Source organism: Schistocerca nitens, chromosome 1 (assembly GCF_023898315.1).
Source record: "Schistocerca nitens isolate TAMUIC-IGC-003100 chromosome 1, iqSchNite1.1, whole genome shotgun sequence".
Lineage (NCBI taxonomy): Eukaryota > Metazoa > Arthropoda > Insecta > Orthoptera > Acrididae > Schistocerca > Schistocerca nitens.
In genome coordinates this window covers 1,236,796,554-1,236,819,437 of record NC_064614.1, presented here as the reverse complement: position 1 = coordinate 1,236,819,437, position 22,884 = coordinate 1,236,796,554, and the positions used below count along the sequence as shown (strand labels likewise).

General features: G+C 40.1%; 1 protein-coding gene across 1 annotated transcript in view; it reads left to right on the top strand.

Annotated features, from left to right (window-relative positions):
* Positions 1-22,884, top strand: part of LOC126239761 (uncharacterized) — a 148,374-nt gene that overhangs the window by 107,924 nt on the left and 17,566 nt on the right. The window contains exon 9 of the mRNA XM_049947883.1: positions 6,886-7,362. Coding sequence (XP_049803840.1) covers positions 6,886-7,362 — 477 coding nt within the window. The remainder of the gene's footprint in view (positions 1-6,885; positions 7,363-22,884) is intronic.

Below are 22,884 nucleotides of genomic sequence, written 5' to 3'. Positions count from 1 at the left end.
TATGCTGAGTTCTGTTGGCAAGGTAGTCTGAATTCGAGTTCCATATCTATTTGTGTTTACTACGTGACTGGGGAACTGTATCAAAAGATATCTGGAAATTGGGCAGTGTGGCGTCATCCAGAGTTAGGCCATCTTGAACCTTCTGGGTTCCTAGAATGAAAAGAGCAAGCTGAGTTTCCCATGATCAGTCCTTTCTGCAAACCACACTGATTTCATACGTAGAAGGTGTCTGGTCTCCAGGAATTACATTATACATGCACACAGTATATGTTCCATAATTCTGCAAGAAATTGATGCCAGACTTGAAATTTTTATGAATGTGCCTGTATTCTTTGTAGTTATTTACATTTTATGTGTTTCTGTTGTTATTCCATTCTTTTTAGCAGTACAGTTTCATTTTAATTAATCTTCTGTGGTTATAAGCTAGTTTTCTCAGGTGGAGTGGATACTTTTGACACAAAAATGTTATGAAAGATAACCTCTCAATATGTATAAGGGAAGCATTCTACAGTGTACTGGAATATAAACAAAGTGCTTATGATTGTAGCTCATATTTGAATTTTTCTTCTAATAGCTTTCATATGAGAACATGCAGACACTCAGCTACACATTGTCCTGATCTGCACATTATTGAGACCTGTGATAGAACATGCATAACAGATTATTTGGCACTAGAGGAATATTACAGTCAACCTCTTAATTTTTGCACACACGTTACACTCATGTCTACAATAATTTGTTACATAGTCCAGTCTGTAATTAGTGCCTTTTTTGCCTTGTACTGCTGCTTCAATTCTTCACTGATAATTAATTCTAATACTGTTATTGTCGAAGGAAACTTCCTTTGCTTGCACTACTCTGCTCCTTAATTTTGTCTTTTCTTTAGTGTGTTATGCAACCATGCTATTATTAGCAAACTTCTTACTCTTCAGCTGTGTCTTTCCCAATTTCAATGTTTAACAAATATATATACCACTCTTCATCACTTTCAGCTGCAAAAAAAGTGCAAAGAAACTGGCACATTACATTTAACATTTCTCTTAAGTATTCGTTACTGCCAGATTTGTTATGTAATCTCTGTTCTCCTTTAACTTTTTTTAACTGTGCAGGTTTCTTTGATTCTATGATACATACATTAAAGTAAAGTGGTGATAGGCTGATCCCAAGCTCTAAATCATTTTTAGTATCTGCTTTTGTCAGTTTAACTTTTACTGTTTTTTTTACTTATTTGTTTTCATCCTTGAGCATTTTGCATGCTACTGATGTCAGTAGTTTATACAAACTGAATAATATATAATGGGACATGTAATAATAAAGAAAACAGTTGAATCAAGTAGATTTGCAATCAAACATATGTGTAGTATAAGTTAAAATTTTGCTCTTTCTTGACACAATTAGAAAATTCCTCTGTGCCATAGAAAGTCTTCTTTGTAAGCCAGTTTTGTAGAATATTTCTACAGGTTTTTAATGAGGTAGTATGTGCTTCTGGTGGCAGTGCATTGAACAGTTTTACTCCAATGTATGTATAGCTGTTGTGAGTCTTGCTTAGACTTGTAAAAGGTTGGTCAATCTTTTCTTTGTGAAGTGTGTTGTGACAATGGAATGATTGCCTTAATCTGTAGTGCTCTTGGTTTTCTTTTGTGTAGGCTAGACAACTAAGTATAAATAATGATGATGAGAACATGGAGATAAAAGTCTACGGTTCATGATTCACCCAGTGTGGTTCACATAAAATACAAATTTATTAAGTAAAAATTAAACTTTCATGGCATCTTGAAATCAAATGGTGAACTCATGGCTCAAATAAGAGTATTTGTCTAATCTATAACTTGGCTGAAAGGCACAGAGAGTACTGACGTTCCTTTACTGTGGGCTCACATTTGCTGGACGCACAAGAAGATAACCAACATATCATGTGTAAACAAATGTCATTTTCAGAATGAAATTTTCACTCTGCAGCAGTGTGTGCACTGATATGAAACTTCCTAGCAGGTTAAAACTGTGTGCTGGACCGAGACTTGAACTCGGGACCTTTGCCTTTTGCAGACAACTGCTGTACCAGCTGAGCTACCCATGTGTGACTCATGACTCATCCTCACAGCTTTACTTCTGCCAGTACCTTGTCTCCTACCTCCCAGTAGAGAACTTGACCAGGAAAGGCAAAGGTCCCAAGTTCGAGTCTCGGTCCAGCTCAGAGTTTTAATCTGCCAGGAAGTTTCAAATGTCGTTTTGTAGTTGTTAGTGAATCTTCTCTTGTATTTTTTTCAAGTCAGTGTCTTGTATGAAAAACATTACTACATGGTTTAGCGCGGCATTGTTTCTTTATTGCCTAACCATACCTTTGTCTTCCTTTATTTCCAACTTGTATCTTTTGTTTTTTGTTGATTTCATGTCCATTTTTATTCTTCATATCTGCTGTAGTCAAGAGAATTTCATATAACATCAATTAAATTGTAATTTTATATTATGTGAAGGGTGGGGGTGGAAGTTCGTCCGTAGTGAATATGGATATCTCATCCCATATCATTAAAAAACTCAACTTTCCCTGCTTATTGAGTTATTCACGGTCATTCCTCTGTCTTCATTTACATTGTTATGTAATATAATTTTGTTTGTAGTATTTTCATGCTCTCAGGTTTTTAGATTTTATTTAAAAATGTTGACAATGATGCTTGCACACACCTCTTGTGTTTTATTAGACCTTCACCAAAGCAACTGTGGCTTTTTCTCAATTGCAGTTGTTGGCAAAGTTGCTTAATTTCCCATCCAATCATCAGCATTCTGATCACTTAATTTGACTCAGTACACATTACTGAGCTCTTTATCCAATGCTGTTGTATTCTGTTGTTGTTGACTTGGAAAGTTGTTTGGGTTTGAAATTGTGGTTGTTTTTCTGTTCAGCTTCCTTTTTTTCCCACCTCTGCTTAACAATACAGAGTTTGTCATTCTTAATGAGAGACAAAAAGTTATGATTTTTCTAAAACACAAATTGATTTATAGTGTACTATTAATGGAAAAAAGAGAATTATACTAAAGTTAGTTCATTAATAAAAATAAAAATAAATTAAAGAAAATATTCATGGTAGACAGCAAGGTCGTATTAAGCACCTAATAAGTTCCAGATGAACCTAAAATTGTTGCACATAATTCAAGTTATCTTGGCAGGCAGGAAGTCAAAAACTAATTCTCTAGGATGTATCACATATTTCTCTGAATTCAGACTAGGAGGCAGGCAAGGTAACTGTTCCTTCTAACACTTCTTGACAGTTTTCTCAGAAAAATCACACATGCCTGAATATTGAAGTCAACTGAAGCATGCTATTGTCCTCTGATCACTTAGAGGGCTCACTGTAGACTTTCTACCTTTTATCAACATCACCTTCTTGTCAAATGATGTAAGAAGTGCCAACATTCAAATCAGATCTACTAAAAGATCACCTAACAGGCTTGTCTACTAACATTAAAAGTACAGCAGCAAAACTCCAAGCAAAATATGGGGGCATCAATAATGTGAAGGGAAAAAAGGCACTTTGGGAATGAAAACAAAAACTTCAAATAAATTACCAAATATAATGAGTTATCTATAATTAAAACACATATTATGTACAAAAGATAAATGGTAATGAACAATTTACAAAAGAAACACAACATTTAAAACCACAAAATTGGCAACAACTGCAAGCAGGACTTTTAAAAGCAGCTGAAACTGTAGCACCGCAAACAAGAACATGTAAACACCCATGGTGGACAGATGAGTGTGACCAACTTATAAATCTCAGACAACAGGTATGGAAAAATTGGTTGTGCAACAAAAATCAAAAGACCCTGCAAGATCTCAAAGATACCAGGAAAACAGTCACAAAAGCAATACGAACAGTCTGTAAACAACACAAAGACAAAAAAATTGCAAGACATAGAAAATGATTTCAAGAAAAACAATTCCCGAAATTTCTACAGAGTATTCAAACAAAAATGAACAAAGTACTCTCCTCCATCACTCCAATTCAAAAATGAACATGGGGAAATTGCCCATGCCAACACTGAAAACTGTGAAATTCTAGCAAAATACTTTTCTAAATTACTGAATTGTGAAAAGCCTGCAGAAAAATTTGAGTTCCATCACACACAACGAAACCCAAAGCCACCAAGTTTACAGGAGATTAAAGACATAATTCAGTCACTGAAAAATAACAAAGCACCAGTAGAAGACCAAATCATCGCAGAATTATGGAAAAATGCACGAGAAAATCTTATTGCAAAACTCAAAGAAATTATACATGAAATCTCGAAAACTGAAAAAATCCCCACAGATTGGAAGACAGCAATCATACATCCTCTGTACAAAAAAGGAAGTAAAACAGACCCCAACAACTATCGTGGAATCTCTTTATTGTCAATAACATACAAAATTCTGTCTAAAGTCCTACTAAACAGAGCAGAACCTCAGCTGGATTCAAAACAAGGCAAATACGGTGGATTCAGAAAAGGTTGATCATGCAACAAATCCTTAACTTGAAAAACTCAATGAAATATTTGCGTAGTACTTCAGACAAAAGTTATGTCATCACATTTGTCGACTTTAAAAAAGCATATGACAGTATAGACCGAGAATCCCTTTTTGAAGTATTAGCAGAATTTGGACTAGATCAAAAGACAACAAGCATCATAAAAGAAACACTCACAGAGACCAAATCCAAAGTAAAATTTATGGGAGAATTGAGCACAGAATTTGAAATAGACACAGGAGTACGACAAGGGGATGTACTGTCCCCAGTGCTCTTCAATTGTGCTCTTGAAAAACTTGTTAGTGAATGGAGAAAAGCAGGTGCACCAGCATACAGACTGGGACCAAGCCGTAAGGGCATAGAATTAGACTGTGTAGCATTTGCTGATGACATGGCACTGATCGCACAAGACATTACCGATACACAGAAACAGCTAGAATTATTACAAGAGAAGGCAGAAAAAATAGGATTACAAATTTCATTTGAAAAAACAAAATTTATGACTGATATCAAAGATGCACCTTCTGATCTCAAAATTGGTAATAACTACATCTCTCGAGTTAAAGAATTTAAATATTTAGGTGAATGGATTGCAGAAAATTGTAATGAAAAGAAATCTGTCAGATCAAGAGTCCAGAAGATGGAGACGGCATTTCAAGTAACAAAAAACATTTACAACAAAAAGAGTCTCTCATGGAACTGCAAAATACGACACTACAAAACAGTAATTAAACCCGAAGCTCTCTACACATCTGAGACACTAAACCTTCAACACAGAACACTAAAAGAGGAATTAGAAGTGAAAGAATGTAAAATAATGAGGAAAATCCTAGGACCAAGAACTAAAGATGGTGTGCATTACCCAAAACCCAATGCAGAAATGTATAAAAATATCTCCAAAATAACAGACACAATGTGCATGAGAAGAATCCAATTCATGGGGCATTTAGAAAGAATGGACTCAAACAGGTTAACACACAAAATCCATACGTTTTTAAAGAACAAAACTACAAGACCCAACTGGTACAGACAGAAAAAGACCTGAGAGAATTAGGGTCTCCAAATCTACATGATAGAAATGAAATCAGAAAAATCACACACACACGGGGTTTTGAGGAAGAAGAGAGAAAAACGAACCGACATACATGTCTATGCAATGAAAGCTAGCCCATTCGTTGTTTATGAAGGAATACTGGGCGAAAAGGAAGGCCAACAAATGTTGATTACCTGTGGTCCTAAGAGATCCATCTGCAAAGAAAAAAGAAGAAGAAAATACATGTCCCAAAACAGTGTCCAGTGACTGCAAATGTAACTTAAAACCTGATGAGCCAAGGTGGCCTGATAAATAGGATTTCTTTAGGCAGTTGAGGAAAACAGTTGCAAATCAGTACACTTACGTTAAAATCTAGTTACAAGAATATGTTGCCAAGACATAAATCCACAGAAACACAGAGGAAACAACAGAACTGAGCTACAAAAAAGGCAGAACTTTTTGATCACTTCAAACAAATCGATGGCAGAAGCTGTGGATGGTATTTTTTCCCCAATGTAAAGCACAAAACCATAATGACTTAGCATATAAACATGAAACAAGACCTCTAAACAGTAGAAATCAAACCTGAAGAAGTTGACTTCAACAGAGATTTCTTGGTAGGATGATAGTAGCCAATGGAATAAAGGAATACAAACAGCCAACAAGAAGGCCTAGCTGGCTGTACAGCCCTTTGTAAATAAGAGATGAGTATAGCCTGCTAAGGGAATTTCTACTGCATAATTACAGTCTTTTCGCAGCAGTTTATTTTAGAAAAGGTCTAAAAATCATGAAAATCTACAAATATATGGGATTGTTGACCAGCCATAAAAAAAGTTATGCTCTATTTTTAGAGTCAAGACTTAAGTCAGAAATACTTTCTCCATTTTTAAGGTATTAAAAAAAAAGCCATACTACAGTATCAAAAGACACACATGTTCCACAGAGTTTTATCCCTGATTGATAAGTTTAACATTGTAGCTGAGCTTTCAAACTTTGTTTTTCTGTTTGAAGCTGCCCCTAGTATCACATGAGTGAAGTAGTCATCAGCAATAATGTTATTTGACTGTTTTTCATGTAGTCATGTTCAAGATGTACTTGTTTTCACCCATCGTAAGAAGAGGCTTACCCATTCAAAACTAACAGGTTAACATGGAATCCAAACCATCACACAGTGATATTTGTGTACATAGTATATTGGTCAAGGCAAAAAACTTAGCAAAAAAATTTTCTTGGGGGTATCTACTTTTCTAACTTTTATTTATTTGTTCTTAAGTGAATTTTTACTGTCAAGTGAGTGTCTAGTGACTAAAATACAATTTTAATTCCATGTATTTCATTCTTTTGCAGAACTACGAAGATTGTATGAACAAACAACAAAAGAGTCACTTCAGAGTCACGAAATCAAAAAGTTTGCTGCAGTTGTAAGAAGTTATCTTAGAGCATACACGGATTCAGAGGGAAAAAGCAGCAACAGTAAGGTTTCAGATAATCAGGATGTTATAGGAAGGCATCCTGTATGTAGGAGAAATCTTCTAAGTTTAGAAGATTCCGCAAATTCACAAAACAGGGATGATTGTGAAGAAGATGATTTCATCAGCAGAAATGTTATAATCCATGCATCACCCACAACGCCGACCAAAAGAATTGACTCTCTTCACACACCTAAAAGAAAGAATTTGGAGAGTGGTCCTTTTAGGAGGAAACGATTGGCTAATGGTATGCACAGTTCAGATGCCACTTATGATGGTAGTAACTCTGAACCTAATACAGTGCACACTATATTGGAGGATGTCGCACACATGGTCCAGTGCCATCTGTGTGAAGGTAAAACAATTTTATTGCATTATCACAGTAGTAGTTACAATCTTGACGTGTATTTGGTTTTCCTTTTTGGTTTTTCTTTTGCTTAATGAAGAAAGTTACAAAGCTGGGGAAAGAAAATTTCTTCAAGGGTTTGCAGACGTTGTTGATCTTCCATAGTCCTCATGTACTCAGGACAGCTCTGGTACCTTCCCAAAAAAATTATATTAAATTGTCAATCTTCAAGTGAAAGAAATAATTGAATTTAAAAGAAACTCATAAGGCAAGAAGGTCACAGTAATAAATTAATGGATCGAATGAAACTTGAACACACTTCGTTGGATTTGTAAATGATTTATTTAGTCATGGCATAGTTGTTCAATGAGTTTAGTGTATGTGAAGCATTGGGATTGAAATAGTGCTCATCTTGCAAGAGGTTAGTGTCTTAATTTCATAATTCTGTTGCTGAAGTCATAATTTCCGCATTAAACAGTCAGAAGAATATAATGGAATTAGGGATGCATATAAAGATGTATCTCATTTTTCTTAGGCTATGTGCAAATAGAACCGAATATGACAGAACTTGGCTGCTTGTTTTATTTAAATGTTTTGCATAGTTGTGTCTACTTCACAGTGGATACAGTAGCTGCTCATTTGTTAAAAATATGTGTAATTGAATGTTAATGTCTCTCATCAGTCATTTCATGCTATGAACATCAATATCATTAGTGACATAACCACAATTTATGGCATAGCAGAAATCATTGCCCTGTCATTATTGGTACCAATTGCTGCACTCCAGACTGAAAAGGGGGAGGGGGGAGTACGTTCTGATTCTGTAGCCCCAGTTTACTGTAGCACTTACATTGTGGTAAATATCGCATATCAAAAAATTAATGCCCCAGAAGTGTACAGTACATTGAGATATCAGTCTTAATAGTAATCTGAAGCACCATGTATATGCATAAAGGAAGTGGAGTTGAGTGCAGCTTAAATCTAAATATACTGAAAATGTAAGTTTTTGAGTTTGTAATTCTCAGTTGTAAACAATAAACAGTTATTCATATTTATTATTTTCATCTCATATTTATGAATTTTGTCTGACAGCCTAATAGTCCAGTGGAACAGATATGCTGCTTGTTACTTCAAATGAGATTACTGTTGGTTTCATTGAACGTGTAGGGGCCCTTCCATATATAGAAGGTATCTTTGTGAAGAGTCATCAGATGCATTGTCTCTGGTATTTTAACAGCTATTTGCAATTTCGTTTTTGCACTGTGAAGCTGGAGTCAGCCCAAACAAATTTTGACCATTAAGTAGTCGTGAAGCCAATTGTCGACAGAAAGCATCAGTTTGTTTCCCGTTACAAACAAAATTATTTTTACATCAGAATTTTACATGCCCATTCAATTGAGCTGTCCCACATTAGTCTAGTGTGATATTTGGTTTAGTGTTACGTATTAACTGAGACAGTAAAACATGAAGAATATCTGCCATGACACCACAAGGCAGTGGCAGTCAGTGTGGGCGAGGACAGTGCTGTTGCTGCTGGAGTACCTTCTTGATATCCATGTGTTGTAAAATCTTAGAACATGTTCGAGTGCAAACCTGATCAAGTATATTCAACAGAATTATGTCCACCATTCCAACCAGCATGGATTCTGAAAACATTGGTCTACATCTACATCTATACTCTGCAAATTACTTTGAAGTGCATGGCTGTACCAATAATTACGGTTTTTCCTGTACCACTCAGTTATGGAATGTGAAAGGAATGATTGTTTGCATGCCTCCATGCATGCTGTAATAAATCTACTCTTATCCTCACTATCCCTCAATTGCCTCAGCATCTCTGTGGCTCTCTCCCACGTATCAAACAAACCTGTTTCCGTTCATGCTGCCCTTCTCCATATACATTCAGTATCACCTGTTAGTCTTATTTGGTGTGGGTCCCACATATTTGGGCAATATTGTGGGATGTGTTGCACAAGTGATTTGTAAGTAATCACTTTTGTAGAACAGTTGCATTTCCCCAGTATTCTACCAATAAATCAAATTCTGTCACCTTCTTTACCTACGACTCAGCCTGTGTGACCATTGCTTTTCATATTGCTGCAAAATGTTGTGGACTGGTATTTGTATGAGCTGACAAATTAAGACCGTGACTCACTAATACTATAGTCATAAGATCCTACACTTTTTTATTTTGTAAGGTGCACAATTTTACATTCCTGTACATTTAAAGCAACTCACCAATCTTGGCACCACTTTGAAATCTTATCAAGATCTGACTGAATAGCTTCTTTCAGGCAAGCATTTCATTATAGATAACTGCATCATCAGCAAAAAGTCAGCAGTTACTGGTAATATTGTCCATAAGGTTATTAATATTCAACATGAACAGCATGGGTCCCAGTACAGTTCAATGGGGCACACCTAAAGTTACTTCCACATCTGTCAATGACTCTCCATCCAAGAAATTCTCAATCTGGTCACAAATTTCCCTTGATATCCCATATAAGTGTGCTTTGATAATAAGCATAGATGTGGTACTGAATCAAATGCTTTTCAGAAATCAAGAAATACTGCATCTACCAGATTGCCTTGACCCAAAGCCTTGGGATGTCTTGCGAGAAAAGTGTGAATTGGGTTTCACATGATCAATGTTTTCGGAATCCATGCTGGGTGCCATGGAGGAGCTCATTTTGGTCGAGATATCTCATTATGTTTGAGCTAGAATATATTCCAAGATTCGACAACAAATCGATGTCAAAGATACCAGAAAATAGTTTTGTTGATAACTCCTACTACCCTTGTTGTAGACAGGTGTTCCCTGTGCTTTCTTCCAATTAGTGAGCACAGTTTGTTGGTCAAGACATCTACAATAGATTATAGCTTAGGAAGGTGCTAACTCGGCCGCAAATTCAATATAGAGTCCGATATGGATTGCATCGGGGCCTGATGCTTTATAAATTTTAACCAGTTCAGCTGTTTCTCAATGCCACTGACACTAATACTTATTTCATTCATCTTTTCAGCAGTATAAGGATTAAATTGGGGCAGTTCTCCCGGGGTTTTCCTTTGAGAAGGAGCATTTCAAAGCAGAGTTAAGCATTTCAGCTTTTGCTTTGCTGTACCCAATTGCATTTCCATCTCATCCACCAGTGTCTGGACACAAACCATGGTGTAACTAACAGCCTTTACATGCGACCAGAATGTCTTCTGATTTTGTGAAAGATCATGTGACACAATTTTGCTACGTTAGTCATTGAAGACTTCATGCATTACTCTCCTGACGGCCAAAAGCATTTCATTCCGCATCTCTGTAGCTCCTGTCTTGTATATTTTAACTAAAGTTCAGTCTTGATCACAACACTTGTGTCTCAATAACATATGTGACCGGTTTCGGTTATATTTATATAACCGTCTTCAGACCCATGGCTTCCGTGGAGGATGGTAGGCGGAGCTCTCCTCAGCTGCTACGAAGTCAACTGATGTTCTTCCTTGGATGATGGTAGGCGGAGCTCTCCTCAGCTGCTACGAAGTCAACTTATCAGTTGACTTCGTAGCAGGTGAGGAGAGCTCCGCCTACCATCCTCCAAGGAAGCCATGGATCTGAAGATGGTTATATAAATATAACTGAAACCAGTCACCTATGTTATTGAGACATATGTGTTGTGATCAAGACTGAACTTGAGTTAAAATATAATACTCTATTGATCACTGTTTCCAAAAATATTTACCAAAACTCCTGTCTTGTGCTTTGTTTTACATCTACTATGCAGTAGTCTCTGTTTCTTAGAATTTTCTTTACAGTGACTATATGCCTATTCCCATTATGAACTGTTCTATGGAGCACACATCTATTCAGTACATGGCCAACTCTTCACTTAAACTTGAGCCATAGCTATTCTACATCCTCCTGCCCAGTGACAATCAACTCAGGTCCTCATTCAGATGCAACTCTACTGTGTGTGTGTGTGTGTGTGTGTGTGTGTGTGTGTGTGTGTTTGTTTGTTTGTTTGAATTTTAATTGTTCCTGTCTGCAACTCGACATGTCTTCCTTACAGTAAGTAGCAATCTGTCTTTTCCTACATTGTTGATATTCCTTCCTGGCATTTCCATTGTGATTTTTGCTGAACTTATATAACTTTCTATTTGTTTTAGTTGCCGTTTGTATTTTGGTAATCATTGTTGCCACAACATTGTCATGGTCACTGATACACTATGTGATCAAAAGTATCCAGACAGCTGCAAAAACATATGTTTTTTATATTAGGTGCATTGTGCTGCAACCTACTACCCGTACTCCATATCAGCAACCTCAGTACTCGTTAGACATCGTGAGAGAGGAGAATGGGGTGCTCCCCGAAACTCACTGATTTTGAACATGGTCAGGTGATTGGGTGTCATTTGTGTCATATGTCTGTACGTGAGATTTCCACACTCCTAAACATTCCTAATTCCACTATTTCCAATGTGATAGTAAAGTGGAAACATGAAGGGACACGTACAGCACAAAAGCGTACAGGCCAACCTCATCTGTTGACTGACAGAGACTGCCGACGGTTGAAGATGGTTGTAATGCGTAATAGGCATACATCTATCCAAACCATCACACAGGAATTTCAAACTACATCAGGATCCACTGCAAGTAGTATGAAAGTTAGGCAGGAGGTGAGAAAACTTGGATTTTATGGTCGAGCAGCTGCTCAAAAGCCACACATCACGCCGGGAAATGCCGAACGATGTCTCGCTTGCTGTAAGGAGCGTAAACATTGGACGATTGCATAGTGGGAAAACATTGTGTGGAGTGACGAATCATGGGACACAATGTGGTAATCCGATGGCAGGGTGTGGGTATGGCAAATGCCCGGTGAATGTCATCTGCCAGTGTGTCTAGTGCCAACAGTAAAATTCAGAGGTGGTGGTGTTTTGGTGCAGTCGTGTTTTTCATGGAGAGAGCTTGCACCCCTTGTTATTTTGCGTGGCACTATCACAGCACAGGCCTACATTGATGTTTTAAGCACCTTCTTGCTTCCCACTGTTGAAGAGCAATTCGGTGATGATGATTGCGTCTTTCAACATGATTGAGCACCTGTTGATAATACACGGCATGTGTCGGAGTGGTTATATGACAATAACATCCCTGAAATGGACTAGCCTGCACAGAGTCCTGACGTGAATGTAACAGAACACCTTTGGGATGTTTTGGAACACCGACTTTGTGCCAGGCCTCACCAACCGACATCAATACCTCTCATCAGTGCAGCACTCCTTGAAGAATAGGCTGCCATTCCCCAAGAAACCTTCCAGCACCTGATTGAACATATGCCTGTGAGAGTGGAAGCTGTCACCGAGGCTATGGGTGGACCAACACCACATTGAATTCCAGCATTAGCAATGGAGGGCGCCACGAACTTGTAAGTGATTTTCAGCCAGGTGTCTGGATGCTTTTGATCACATGGTGTACCACATTGGATGTGACATCCTGAGAGAGGTACTTACATCATGAGTGGGTTCCCAAACCATCTGTTCGAGGTAGTTGTCAGAATAGGTGCTTAGTAATATTTCCCAGGATGTCTTGGAGACTGTAGTCATGTGTGTGAGAGTTGAATTTGCGTGTATGTGTATGTTCTATCTTCGATGAAGGGCTCGTTAGCCAAAAGTTCATTTTCTGACTGAGTTTTTGTTGTTCCTATCTGCGACTCAACATCTCTGCTGTATGGTGAGTAGCAACTATCCTTTTCATTATGTTGTTATATTGCATCCTGAATTTTCTATTGCTGATAAATCAGTTGGGATCATTTGTATATGGGGCATGACAAACCCTTCCTTCTGCCTGATCTGTCAGGCTAGTAGTTTCAGTGACAGCTTTTCACATGGTTTAATGTGCAAATGGTAGGAGTACAAAGTTTTGGATGATTCGGATTGTGTAGTATTCTGATCATAAGCAGAAAAACCATAAATGAAACTATCCTGTTTTTTTGGTAAAACGATATTATGAGGAAGAAAATAAAATAGCATGTAGTTGTGTATACAATGAGTCTGATGGTTTGAAAACTGATTGTGAGAAACAAAACAAAACTGCGGGTTTTTACACCACAGCATAGAATTTTCTTTTCCTCAGTCAGTTTTACAGAAAAACTATATGTTGTTTAAAAAAATACATAGCTTATGCCTGTCAGAATCTTTATTAGAGTATCGTTTAATAATTTGAAGTAAGTCGATCAAGAACTTTCAGACTTATTGCTATCAACTCTCCAGTGTGTGTGTGCGTGCGCGCGCTCGTGCGCGTGTCTAAACATTCCACTTGGGACAAATATATATAAAAACAAAGATGCTGTAACTTACCATACGAGAAAGCATTGGTTGTTGAGAGACACAATAAAAAACACACAAATTTTAAGCTTTTGCAACACCAAGGTTACTTCATCAGAAAAGAGGGAAGGAGAGGGATAGACGAAAGGATATGGGTTTTAAGGGAGAGGGTAAGGAGTCATTCCAATCCCGGGAGCGGAAAGAATTACCTTAGGGGGGAAAAAGGACAGGTATACACTCGCGCGCACACACACACATATCCATCCGCACATATACAGACACAGGCAGACATATGTAAATGCAAAGAGGTTGGGCAGAGGTGTCAGAGGCAAAGATGATGTTGAATGACAGGTGAGGTACGAGCGGCGGCAAATTGAAATTAGCGGAGGTTGAGGCCTGGTGGGTAACGGGAAGAGAGAATATATTGAAGGGCAAGTTCCCATCTGCGGAGTTCTGATAGGTTGGTGTCAGTGGGAAGTATCCAGATAACCCGGACGGTGTAACACTGTGCCAAGATGTGCTGGCCGTGCACCAAGGCATGTTTAGCCACAGGGTGATCCTCATTACCAACAAACACTGTCTGCCTGCGTCCATTCATGCGAATGGACAGTTTGTTGCTGGTCATTCCCACATAGAATGCGTCACAGTGTAGGCAGGTCAGTTGGTAAATCACGTGGGTACTTTCACACTTATCTCTGCCTTTGATCGTGTACACCTTCCGGGTTACAGGACTGGAGTAGGTGGTGGGGAGGGTGCATGGGACAGGTCTTACACCGGGGGCAGTTACAAGGGTAGGAGCCAGAGGGTAGGGAAGCGTCTGCCGTCAAGATCCTATCCCTTTGATTCAAACTGACCTGCAGTCCCTCCTTAAAACCTCAGGCCCCTCGCAAGGACTAACACCTCAATCCATAGAACTTCTCACCCCACTCAAACCACACACTCCCATGTTTTGCCATCTTGCTAAGATCCACAAACCCAATCATCCTGGTCTTCCTATAGTTGCTGGCTTCAAAGTACCCACTGAATGTATATCTGCCTTTGTGGATCAACACTTGCAACCCATAGTACAGAAACTCTCCTCCTACATCAAAGATACTAACAATTTCCTAGATTGTCTGAAACCCGTGCCCATCCCACTCCCACCACACACCTTACTTGTCACTATTGATGCCATCTCCCTCTATACCAACACCTCCCATGTACGTGGTCTATGTACTGCTGAACATTTCCTCAGCCAGTGCCCACCTGATTGCAAACCTATGATAGATATACAAACAGATCAGGGGTACAGCCATGGGAACCAGGATGGCCCCTTCCTCTACGAACCTTTTCATGGGCCACTTGGAAGTGGCTTTCCTTGGACCCATAAGTCTTCATCCCCTGGTTTGGTTTAGATACATTAATGACCATATGGGCTAATGGTGAGGCTGACCTACTAAAATTCCTGGAATCTCTGAATACCTTCTCCCAGTTAAATTTCACGTGAGGAATCCCATACCACTTTCTTTGATGTTGATCTTGTCCTCACTGAATGCCAGTTACTGAAAAGAGATCCATTTTGTCTGGTATTTTGCCCACCACACTTAGAATAGCTTTCCGTCGCCCTCCCAATCTCCGCAATATTCTTGTCAAACCCTATGCTCCTTCTGCACACATCTCCCTACCCTATGGCTCCTACCCCTGTGACCGTTCCCACTGCAAGTATGCACCGTCCTACCACCACCTATAATAGCTCTGTAACTGGCAAAACGTATGCTATCAAAGGGAGAGCCACATGTGAAACGACACGTCATATACCAACTATTATGTAAACACTGTTCAGCCTTCTACATCGTCATGGCTACCACCAAATTATCAATTAGAATGAATGGGCATAGGCAGAGGGTATATAATGACAACTCGCAATATCCTGTAGCAGAGCATGCTCTACAACATGAAATTCGTGACCTCAGCATTTGTTTCACCACACACGCCATCTGGCATACTTCTACCCAACCATAAGATATTCTGCTTGAGCCAGAAGAGGTCAATAAATATTTTACAACTACAGTAAATGAATTAAAATCAAAAATTAAACAGTCTGACATACCAGCAATTGATACACTTGTTGATCAGCTACCTAAAGGGCATGAATTTCAGTGACCCTGTCACACCCAGAGATATAATTAATATTGTTAGAAAATTTTCAAACTCGAAAAGCATGGACTACTACTGGCTACCTAACTACACAATAAAAAGGACAATACACCTCATTTGCAATACACTTGCTTTTATTACAAATAAATGCCTTGAAGTTGAAGTTCTCCCTGATCAGCTCAAAATTTCGAAATACCTATATACAAAAAGGGGAAAACACCTCCCTGAAAACTATAGACCAGTGTCTATTGTACCAATCTTTTCTAAAATATTTGAAGCAATTTTCCTCAAACAGCTAAGCAACTATTTTGAAAAGTATGATCTTCTCTGTGATAGACAGCATACTTTTCGACAAGGGAAAAATACCACCTCTGCAGTCCTTGAAACAGTTAATCAGACATTAACTGCATTTGAATATAAACAAACAGTATCACTGGAACTTTGTGAAATGAGTAAGTAATTTGATTATATCCCCTTTGACATAATACTAGCCAAACTAAATTATTATGGTATAAATTATACAGAGTTAGAAATAATCAACTGTTATCTAAATAACAGGAGACAATTTGTGTCAATTCAAAATAGACACTCTTCTGTGAATAGTGTCACATCTGGTGTACCTCAGGGCTCTGTCCTTGGTCCTTTTTTCTTCCTTGTTGCAGTTAATGATTTGCCATCTTACGTAGGGCCACAGTCAGTTATCTGCTGTGTGGATCATATAACCTTAATCAGCACAGATCGAGATTTATCAAACCTAGACCAGAAATCATAGGACACTCTCACCTTAATATTAAATTGGTTCTCAGCTAACAAACTTCTATGTAATCCAAAGAAAACTCAGCATCTGCAGTTGGGACTGGCTAAAGAGGTAGAACAAAAATCTATAAAACTGCTTGGAATACACATTGACTCCAAGCTTAACTGGCAACCCCATATCAACCAGGTCTGCAAACAGTTATCAAGGGTGTCCTATCTCATCTGGAAACTGTCTGATCTAGCAAGTAACAAATATCTCAGAACAGCTTACTTTGAACTTTTTCAGTTTCATATATCTTATGGCCTGTTATTATGGGGCCACTCATGTCATGTCAGTGATGCACTACTGATGCAGAAAAAGCTGCTTTGAATTATGTGCAAGGTTGGTCCAAGGGAAAACTGCTGTCCCTTATTCATCAGAAAGAAAATGACAGTAATAAATCTTTATATTTATGCATCACTGATATATGCTAAAAAGAACAGAACAAAATTTAACACCAGAGAGAACATACTTTTTCATGACACCAGAAACAAAGAGAATATTGACATTCGTAAACATAGGCTGACAAAAACAGGCAACTCTCAGGAAAGTGAACTGTTTGAAATTGTTTAACAAATTACCACATACGGCACTCAATACACCTTTCAATAATTTTAAAAGTAAACTGCATAAATGGTTAACAGACAATCCATACTACAGTCTTACAGAATTCTTGGATACTTGTAATATAGAAATTGAGTTTTAAGTCTTATAATTGCAATACTGTACAATTGATTAATATAGCATAAATAATTTGTGCTTGTAATGTAAACACTAACTAGTAACTTCTTATGTATCTTGACATCATTATAAAGCCTATTTCACTACATGTGGTCAATGGCAAATAAAGAATCTGAATCTCCCTACCCTATGGCTCATATCCCTCTGACCAACACTGTTGCAAGACTTACTCTATACACCCTCCTACCACCACCTATACCAGCCTTGTTACTGGCGAAACATTTGCTATGACATGTCATATATCAGCTGTTATGTAAACACTGTTCGGCCTTACAAATTAACAGTTAGGATGAATTGGCATAGGTGGAGGGCGTATACTGGTAACAGACAACATCCTGTTGCAGAGTATGTTGTACAATATGATAGTCATAATGTCAGTGCCTGTTTCAAAACACGCGCCATGTGGATTCTTCCCCCAGACACCAGTTTCTCAGAACTCTGCAGGTGGAAACTAGCACTACAACATATCCTTGGTTCTTGCCACCCACTTGGCCTTTATTTATGTTAATTTCTTCTATATCAGCATTTCTTAACAGTAACTAGTCCTTTCTTCATTCCGTTTTAGTTTTCTACATCTCTCATTTTCTTTTCTGTCTGGTTTTCACTGTCCCCCTCTCACCTCTGTTACATACAATGCACTTAGCTTATCGCTCTTATTAACTCATGTGCACGATGTTTTAGCAGTAATCTATGTCTTACATATTACTCTGTCGTCCACCTTTAAGCCATCAGGTTTCAAATCTCGTCTGGTGCAGTCCCCAACAACCAGTCTTTCCTTCTCATCCCGTCCGGCAAGTGTCCCCTGACCCATCGTAGTGGGTGAGTTTTTCGAAATCCGCTCCCTGTCCTTGACCTCTCCAATCCATTTCTTTCACCCCTCTTCCTTCCCCTTCAACCCTTCTGCCTGAAGAAGGAACCACTGGCTCCAAAAGCTTGCCTAATTGTAACCTTCTTTTTTTTTGTGTGTGTGTGTGTGTGTGTGTGTGTGTGTGTGTGTGTGTGTGTGTGTGTGTGTGTTCTGCCACTGCTTGATGAGTAGATTTTTTTATCTATTCAATTAGATTGTCCAGTCTATACTTGGTAGGTTAAAGTCACCTCCAACTAGTATTGTGTGATCTCTGTCTTTATGCACTATTGACTGTTGATGTTCTTTGAATCATTCTAGAACTGTTACAGCAAGCTTAATATGAGTGTATATACCTAATTATTTGTCCTTTATGCTATTTGCCTCTACTTTCAGAAACAAAATATTTTTTACTAACACATTCAGGTGGCATCCAAGTCTCACTTGTGCCCTGCCATAGCCAGTGCCTGGGTGAGACTTGGGCACTGTCTCGAAAGGTTTAAAATTATGACAAAATAAATCATTCACAAGAACAGACTCACCTTTGTTGTAACTGCGACCGGGACGGTCGCGGGGTAGCAATGACAGAAAGCGCGGCAGGACCCACGGAGAGGCCCGCGAACAACAACACAACGGGAGAGGACGGACACGACCAACAAAGGACAGAACGTACAGCAACTAGATTGAACAACGGAGTCACAAGGAAACCTAACAAACACGTCCACTCATACACAGAACAAGAAAGTAAGTTGTCTAACGCAAAGCGAGGTGTCAACAGACGTACGCGAGATTAGACTGGCAGGCTGAGTGACAGGCAGGCACTTAAGTGCCCTCACTCTAAATGCAGGCCGGGAGGCGCGCGCCGCCACAGCTTACGGTGCGATGGTGCAGAGACCTCTATGGGTCTTCGACGTCCATGACGTCTGGCGGGGATTCAAATTCCGCGGCGCGCGGTGCCAGATCGCTCACCCCTGAAACTTGCGTGTAGGGATGGAAACGGCCCTGGACGGTGCTGAGGCGGGCGGCAGTGGGAAGAGGAGCCGGGCTCATCAACCGCTATTGGCAGGGAGGAAGGGACGCCCGAGGTATCCATGACAGCCGATCCAGAGTCCAGGGCGGGGGAGGGAGCCGCCGATCCATCCAGAGGCAGAGAGGGCCGGCAGCAGGCCCTCGGGGAGGCGGCAATCGGGGGCAGGGACAGTGACTCGAGGAGGTATACTTGGAAAAGGCCGGGAGATACGGGAAGATTTCACTTAGATTACATCATGGTCAGACAGAGATTCCGAAATCAGATACTGGACTGTAAGGCGTACCCAGGAGCAGATATAGACTCAGATCACAATATAGTAGTGATGAAGAGTAGGCTGAAGTTCAAGACATTAGTCAGGAAGAATCAATACGCAAAGAAGTGGGATACGGAAGTACTAAGGAATGACGAGATACGTTTGAAGTTCTCTAACGCTATAGATACAGCAATAAGGAATAGCGCAGTAGGCAGTACAGTTGAAGAGGAATGGTCATCTCTAAAAAGGGCCATCACAGAAGTTGGGAAGGAAAACATAGGTACAATGAAGGTAGCTGCGAAGAAATCATGGGTAACAGAAGAAATACTTCAGTTGATTGATGAAAGGAGGAAGTACAAACATGTTCCGGGAAAATCAGGAATACAGAAATACGTGTCGCTGAGGAATGAAATAACTAGGAAGTGCAGGGAAGCTAAGACGAAATGGCTGCAGGAAAAATGTGAAGACATAAAAAAAGATATGATTGTCGGAAGGACAGACTCAGCATTCAGGAAAGTCAAAACAACCTTTGGTGACACTAAAAGCAACAGTGGTAACATTAAGAGTGCAACGGGAATTCCACTGTTAAATGCAGAGGAGATAGCAGATAGGTGGAAAGAATACATTGAAAGCCTCTATGAGGATGAAGATTTGTCTGATGTGATAGAAGAAGAAACAGCAGTCGATTTAGAAGAGATAGGGGATCCAGTATTAGAATCGGAATTTAAAAGAGCTTTGGAGGACTTACGGTCAAATAAGGCAGAAGGGATGGATAACATTCCATCAGAATTTCTAAAATCATTGGGGGAAGTGGCAACAAAACGACTATTCGCGTTGGTGTGTAGAATATATGAGTCTGGCGACATACCATCTGACTTTCGGAAAAGCATCATCCACACAATTCCGAAGACGGCAAGAGCTGACAAGTGCGAGAATTATCGCACACTCAGCTTAACAGCTCATGCATCGAAGCTGCTTACAAGAATAATATACAGAAGAATGGAAAAGAAAATTGAGAATGCGCTAGGTGATGATCAGTTTGGCTGTAGGAAAAGTAAAGGGACCAGAGAGGCAATTCTGACGTTACGGCTAATAATGGAAGCAAGGCTAAAGAAAAATCAAGACACTTTCATAGGATTTGTCGACCTGGAAATAGCGTTCGACAATATAAATGGTGCAAGCTGTTCGAGATTCTGAAAAAAAGTAGGGGTAAGCTATAGGGAGAGATGGGTCATATACAATATGTACAACAACCAAGAGGGAATAATAAGAGTGGACGATCAAGAACGAAGTGCTCGTATTAAGAAGGGTGTAAGACAAGGCTGCAGCCTTTCGCCCCTTCTCTTCAACCTGTACATCGAGGAAGCAATGATGGAAATAAAAGAAAGGTTCAGGAGTGGAATTAAAATAAAAGGTGAAAGGATATCAATGATACGATTCGCTGATGACATTGCTATCCTGAGTGAAAGTGAAGAAGAATTAAATGTTCTGCTGAACGGAATGAACAGTCTAATGAGTACACAGTATGGTTTGAGAGTAAGTTGGAGAAAGACGAAGGTAATGAGAAGTAGCAGAAATGAGAACAGCGAGAAACTTAACATCAGGATTGATGGTCACGAAGTCAATGAAGTTAAGGAATTTTGCTACCTAGGCAGTAAAATAACCAATGACGGACGGAGCAAGGAGGACATCAAAAGCAGACTGGCTATGGCAGAAAAGGCATTTCTGGCCAAGAGAAGTCTACTAATATCAAATACCGGCCTTAATTTGAGGAAGAAATTTCTGAGGATGTACATCTGGAGTACAGCATTGTATGGTAGTGAAACATGGACTGTGGGAAAACCGGAACAGAAGAGAATCGAAGCATTTGAGATGTGGTGCTGTAGACGAATGTTGAAAATTAGGTGGACTGATAAGGTAAGGAATGAGGAGGTTCTATGCAGAATCGGAGAGGAAAGGAATATGCGGAAAACACTGATAGGAGAAGGGACAGGATGATAGGACATCTGCTAAGACATGAGGGAATGACTTCCATGGTACTAGAGGGAGCTGTAGAGGGCAAAAACTGTAGAGGAAGACAGAGATTGGAATACGTCAAGCAAATAATTGAGGACGTAGGTTGCAAGTGCTACTCTGAGATGAAGAGGTTAGCACAGGAAAGGAATTCGTGGCGGGCCACATCAAACCAGTCAGTAGACTGATGACAAAAAAAAATCAGAGACCAATGTGTATGGCAGACCCTCGATGGTGAGACCCTGGGCCAGGGCCGTGAGTGTAGCCTGCGTGGTGGTGGATGCCATTCGGACAACATTTGGGTATTTGGAGTAGGCATCAACAATGAGTAACCACATGGACCCCAAAAAAGGGCCCACAAAATCGATATGGATGCGATCCCAGGGCCGGCGAGGCACAGGCCACGGTGCAAATGACTGAGGAGGACTCGCCTGGTGACGCGCACAGAAAGTGCACCAATGGACCAGGTGCTCAATATCGCCATCGATGCCGGGCCAATACACATGCCGGCGAGCCAAAACCTTCATACGGGACATACCCCAGCACCCGAAGCCCAATGCCGAAGGGATGACTACCCAATGGGCATCTGACTTCGTGGCCAACAGAAGGACATCATCGACCACGGAGAGCCTGTGGGACAGGTGGCACCAGGGGCTGAAATCGAACTGCATCCGACGAGTGACATAGGACGACCCACCCATGGACCACATAGTTGAGAACCTGCCGCAAGACAGGACCGCGGCGGGTAGCTGCAGCAATGTAAGCAGCCATAAGAGGCAGACCGTCCAGCGCATCCCGGTGGGCGGAATCAATGTGAAAGCAGAGGACCTCCTGTTGGTCAAAGGCAGGATCGGGGCCCGCTGGGAGACGTAACAATGCGTACGCGTTAGCATATTGGGCGGTGGGCTTATACCGGATGGTGTAATCTTAATTACGTGAAAACAATGCCCAGCACTGGAGACGTTGAGCCATCCACTCTGGAAGGTGAGAGTGGGGTCCGAAAAGTCTAACCAAGGGTTTATGGTCCGTCAGGAGGGGAACTTTGCCCCAAAGAGATAGGTGTGAAATTTTTGGACAGCGAACACGAGATCACCAGAGCCTCCTTTTCAATCTGGGATTAGTTCCGTTGTGCCGGGATCAACGTCTTAGAGGCATAAGCGATGGGCTGTTCGGAGCTGTCGGCATCCCGGTGCACAAGGACGGCCCCAATGGGGTATGCCGACGCATCAGCCGCCACAACCAAGGGGCGGTCCGGAGAAAAGGGAGTAAGACAAGGGGCAGACTTCAGCATCGCCTTTAAATGGAGAAAAACATGGTCACAGGCAGGGGTCCAATCGAAAGGTACCCATTTGCGATGCAGGTGATTGAAGGGTTGAGCAACAGAGGCAGCATGGGGCAAGAACTTTAAGTAA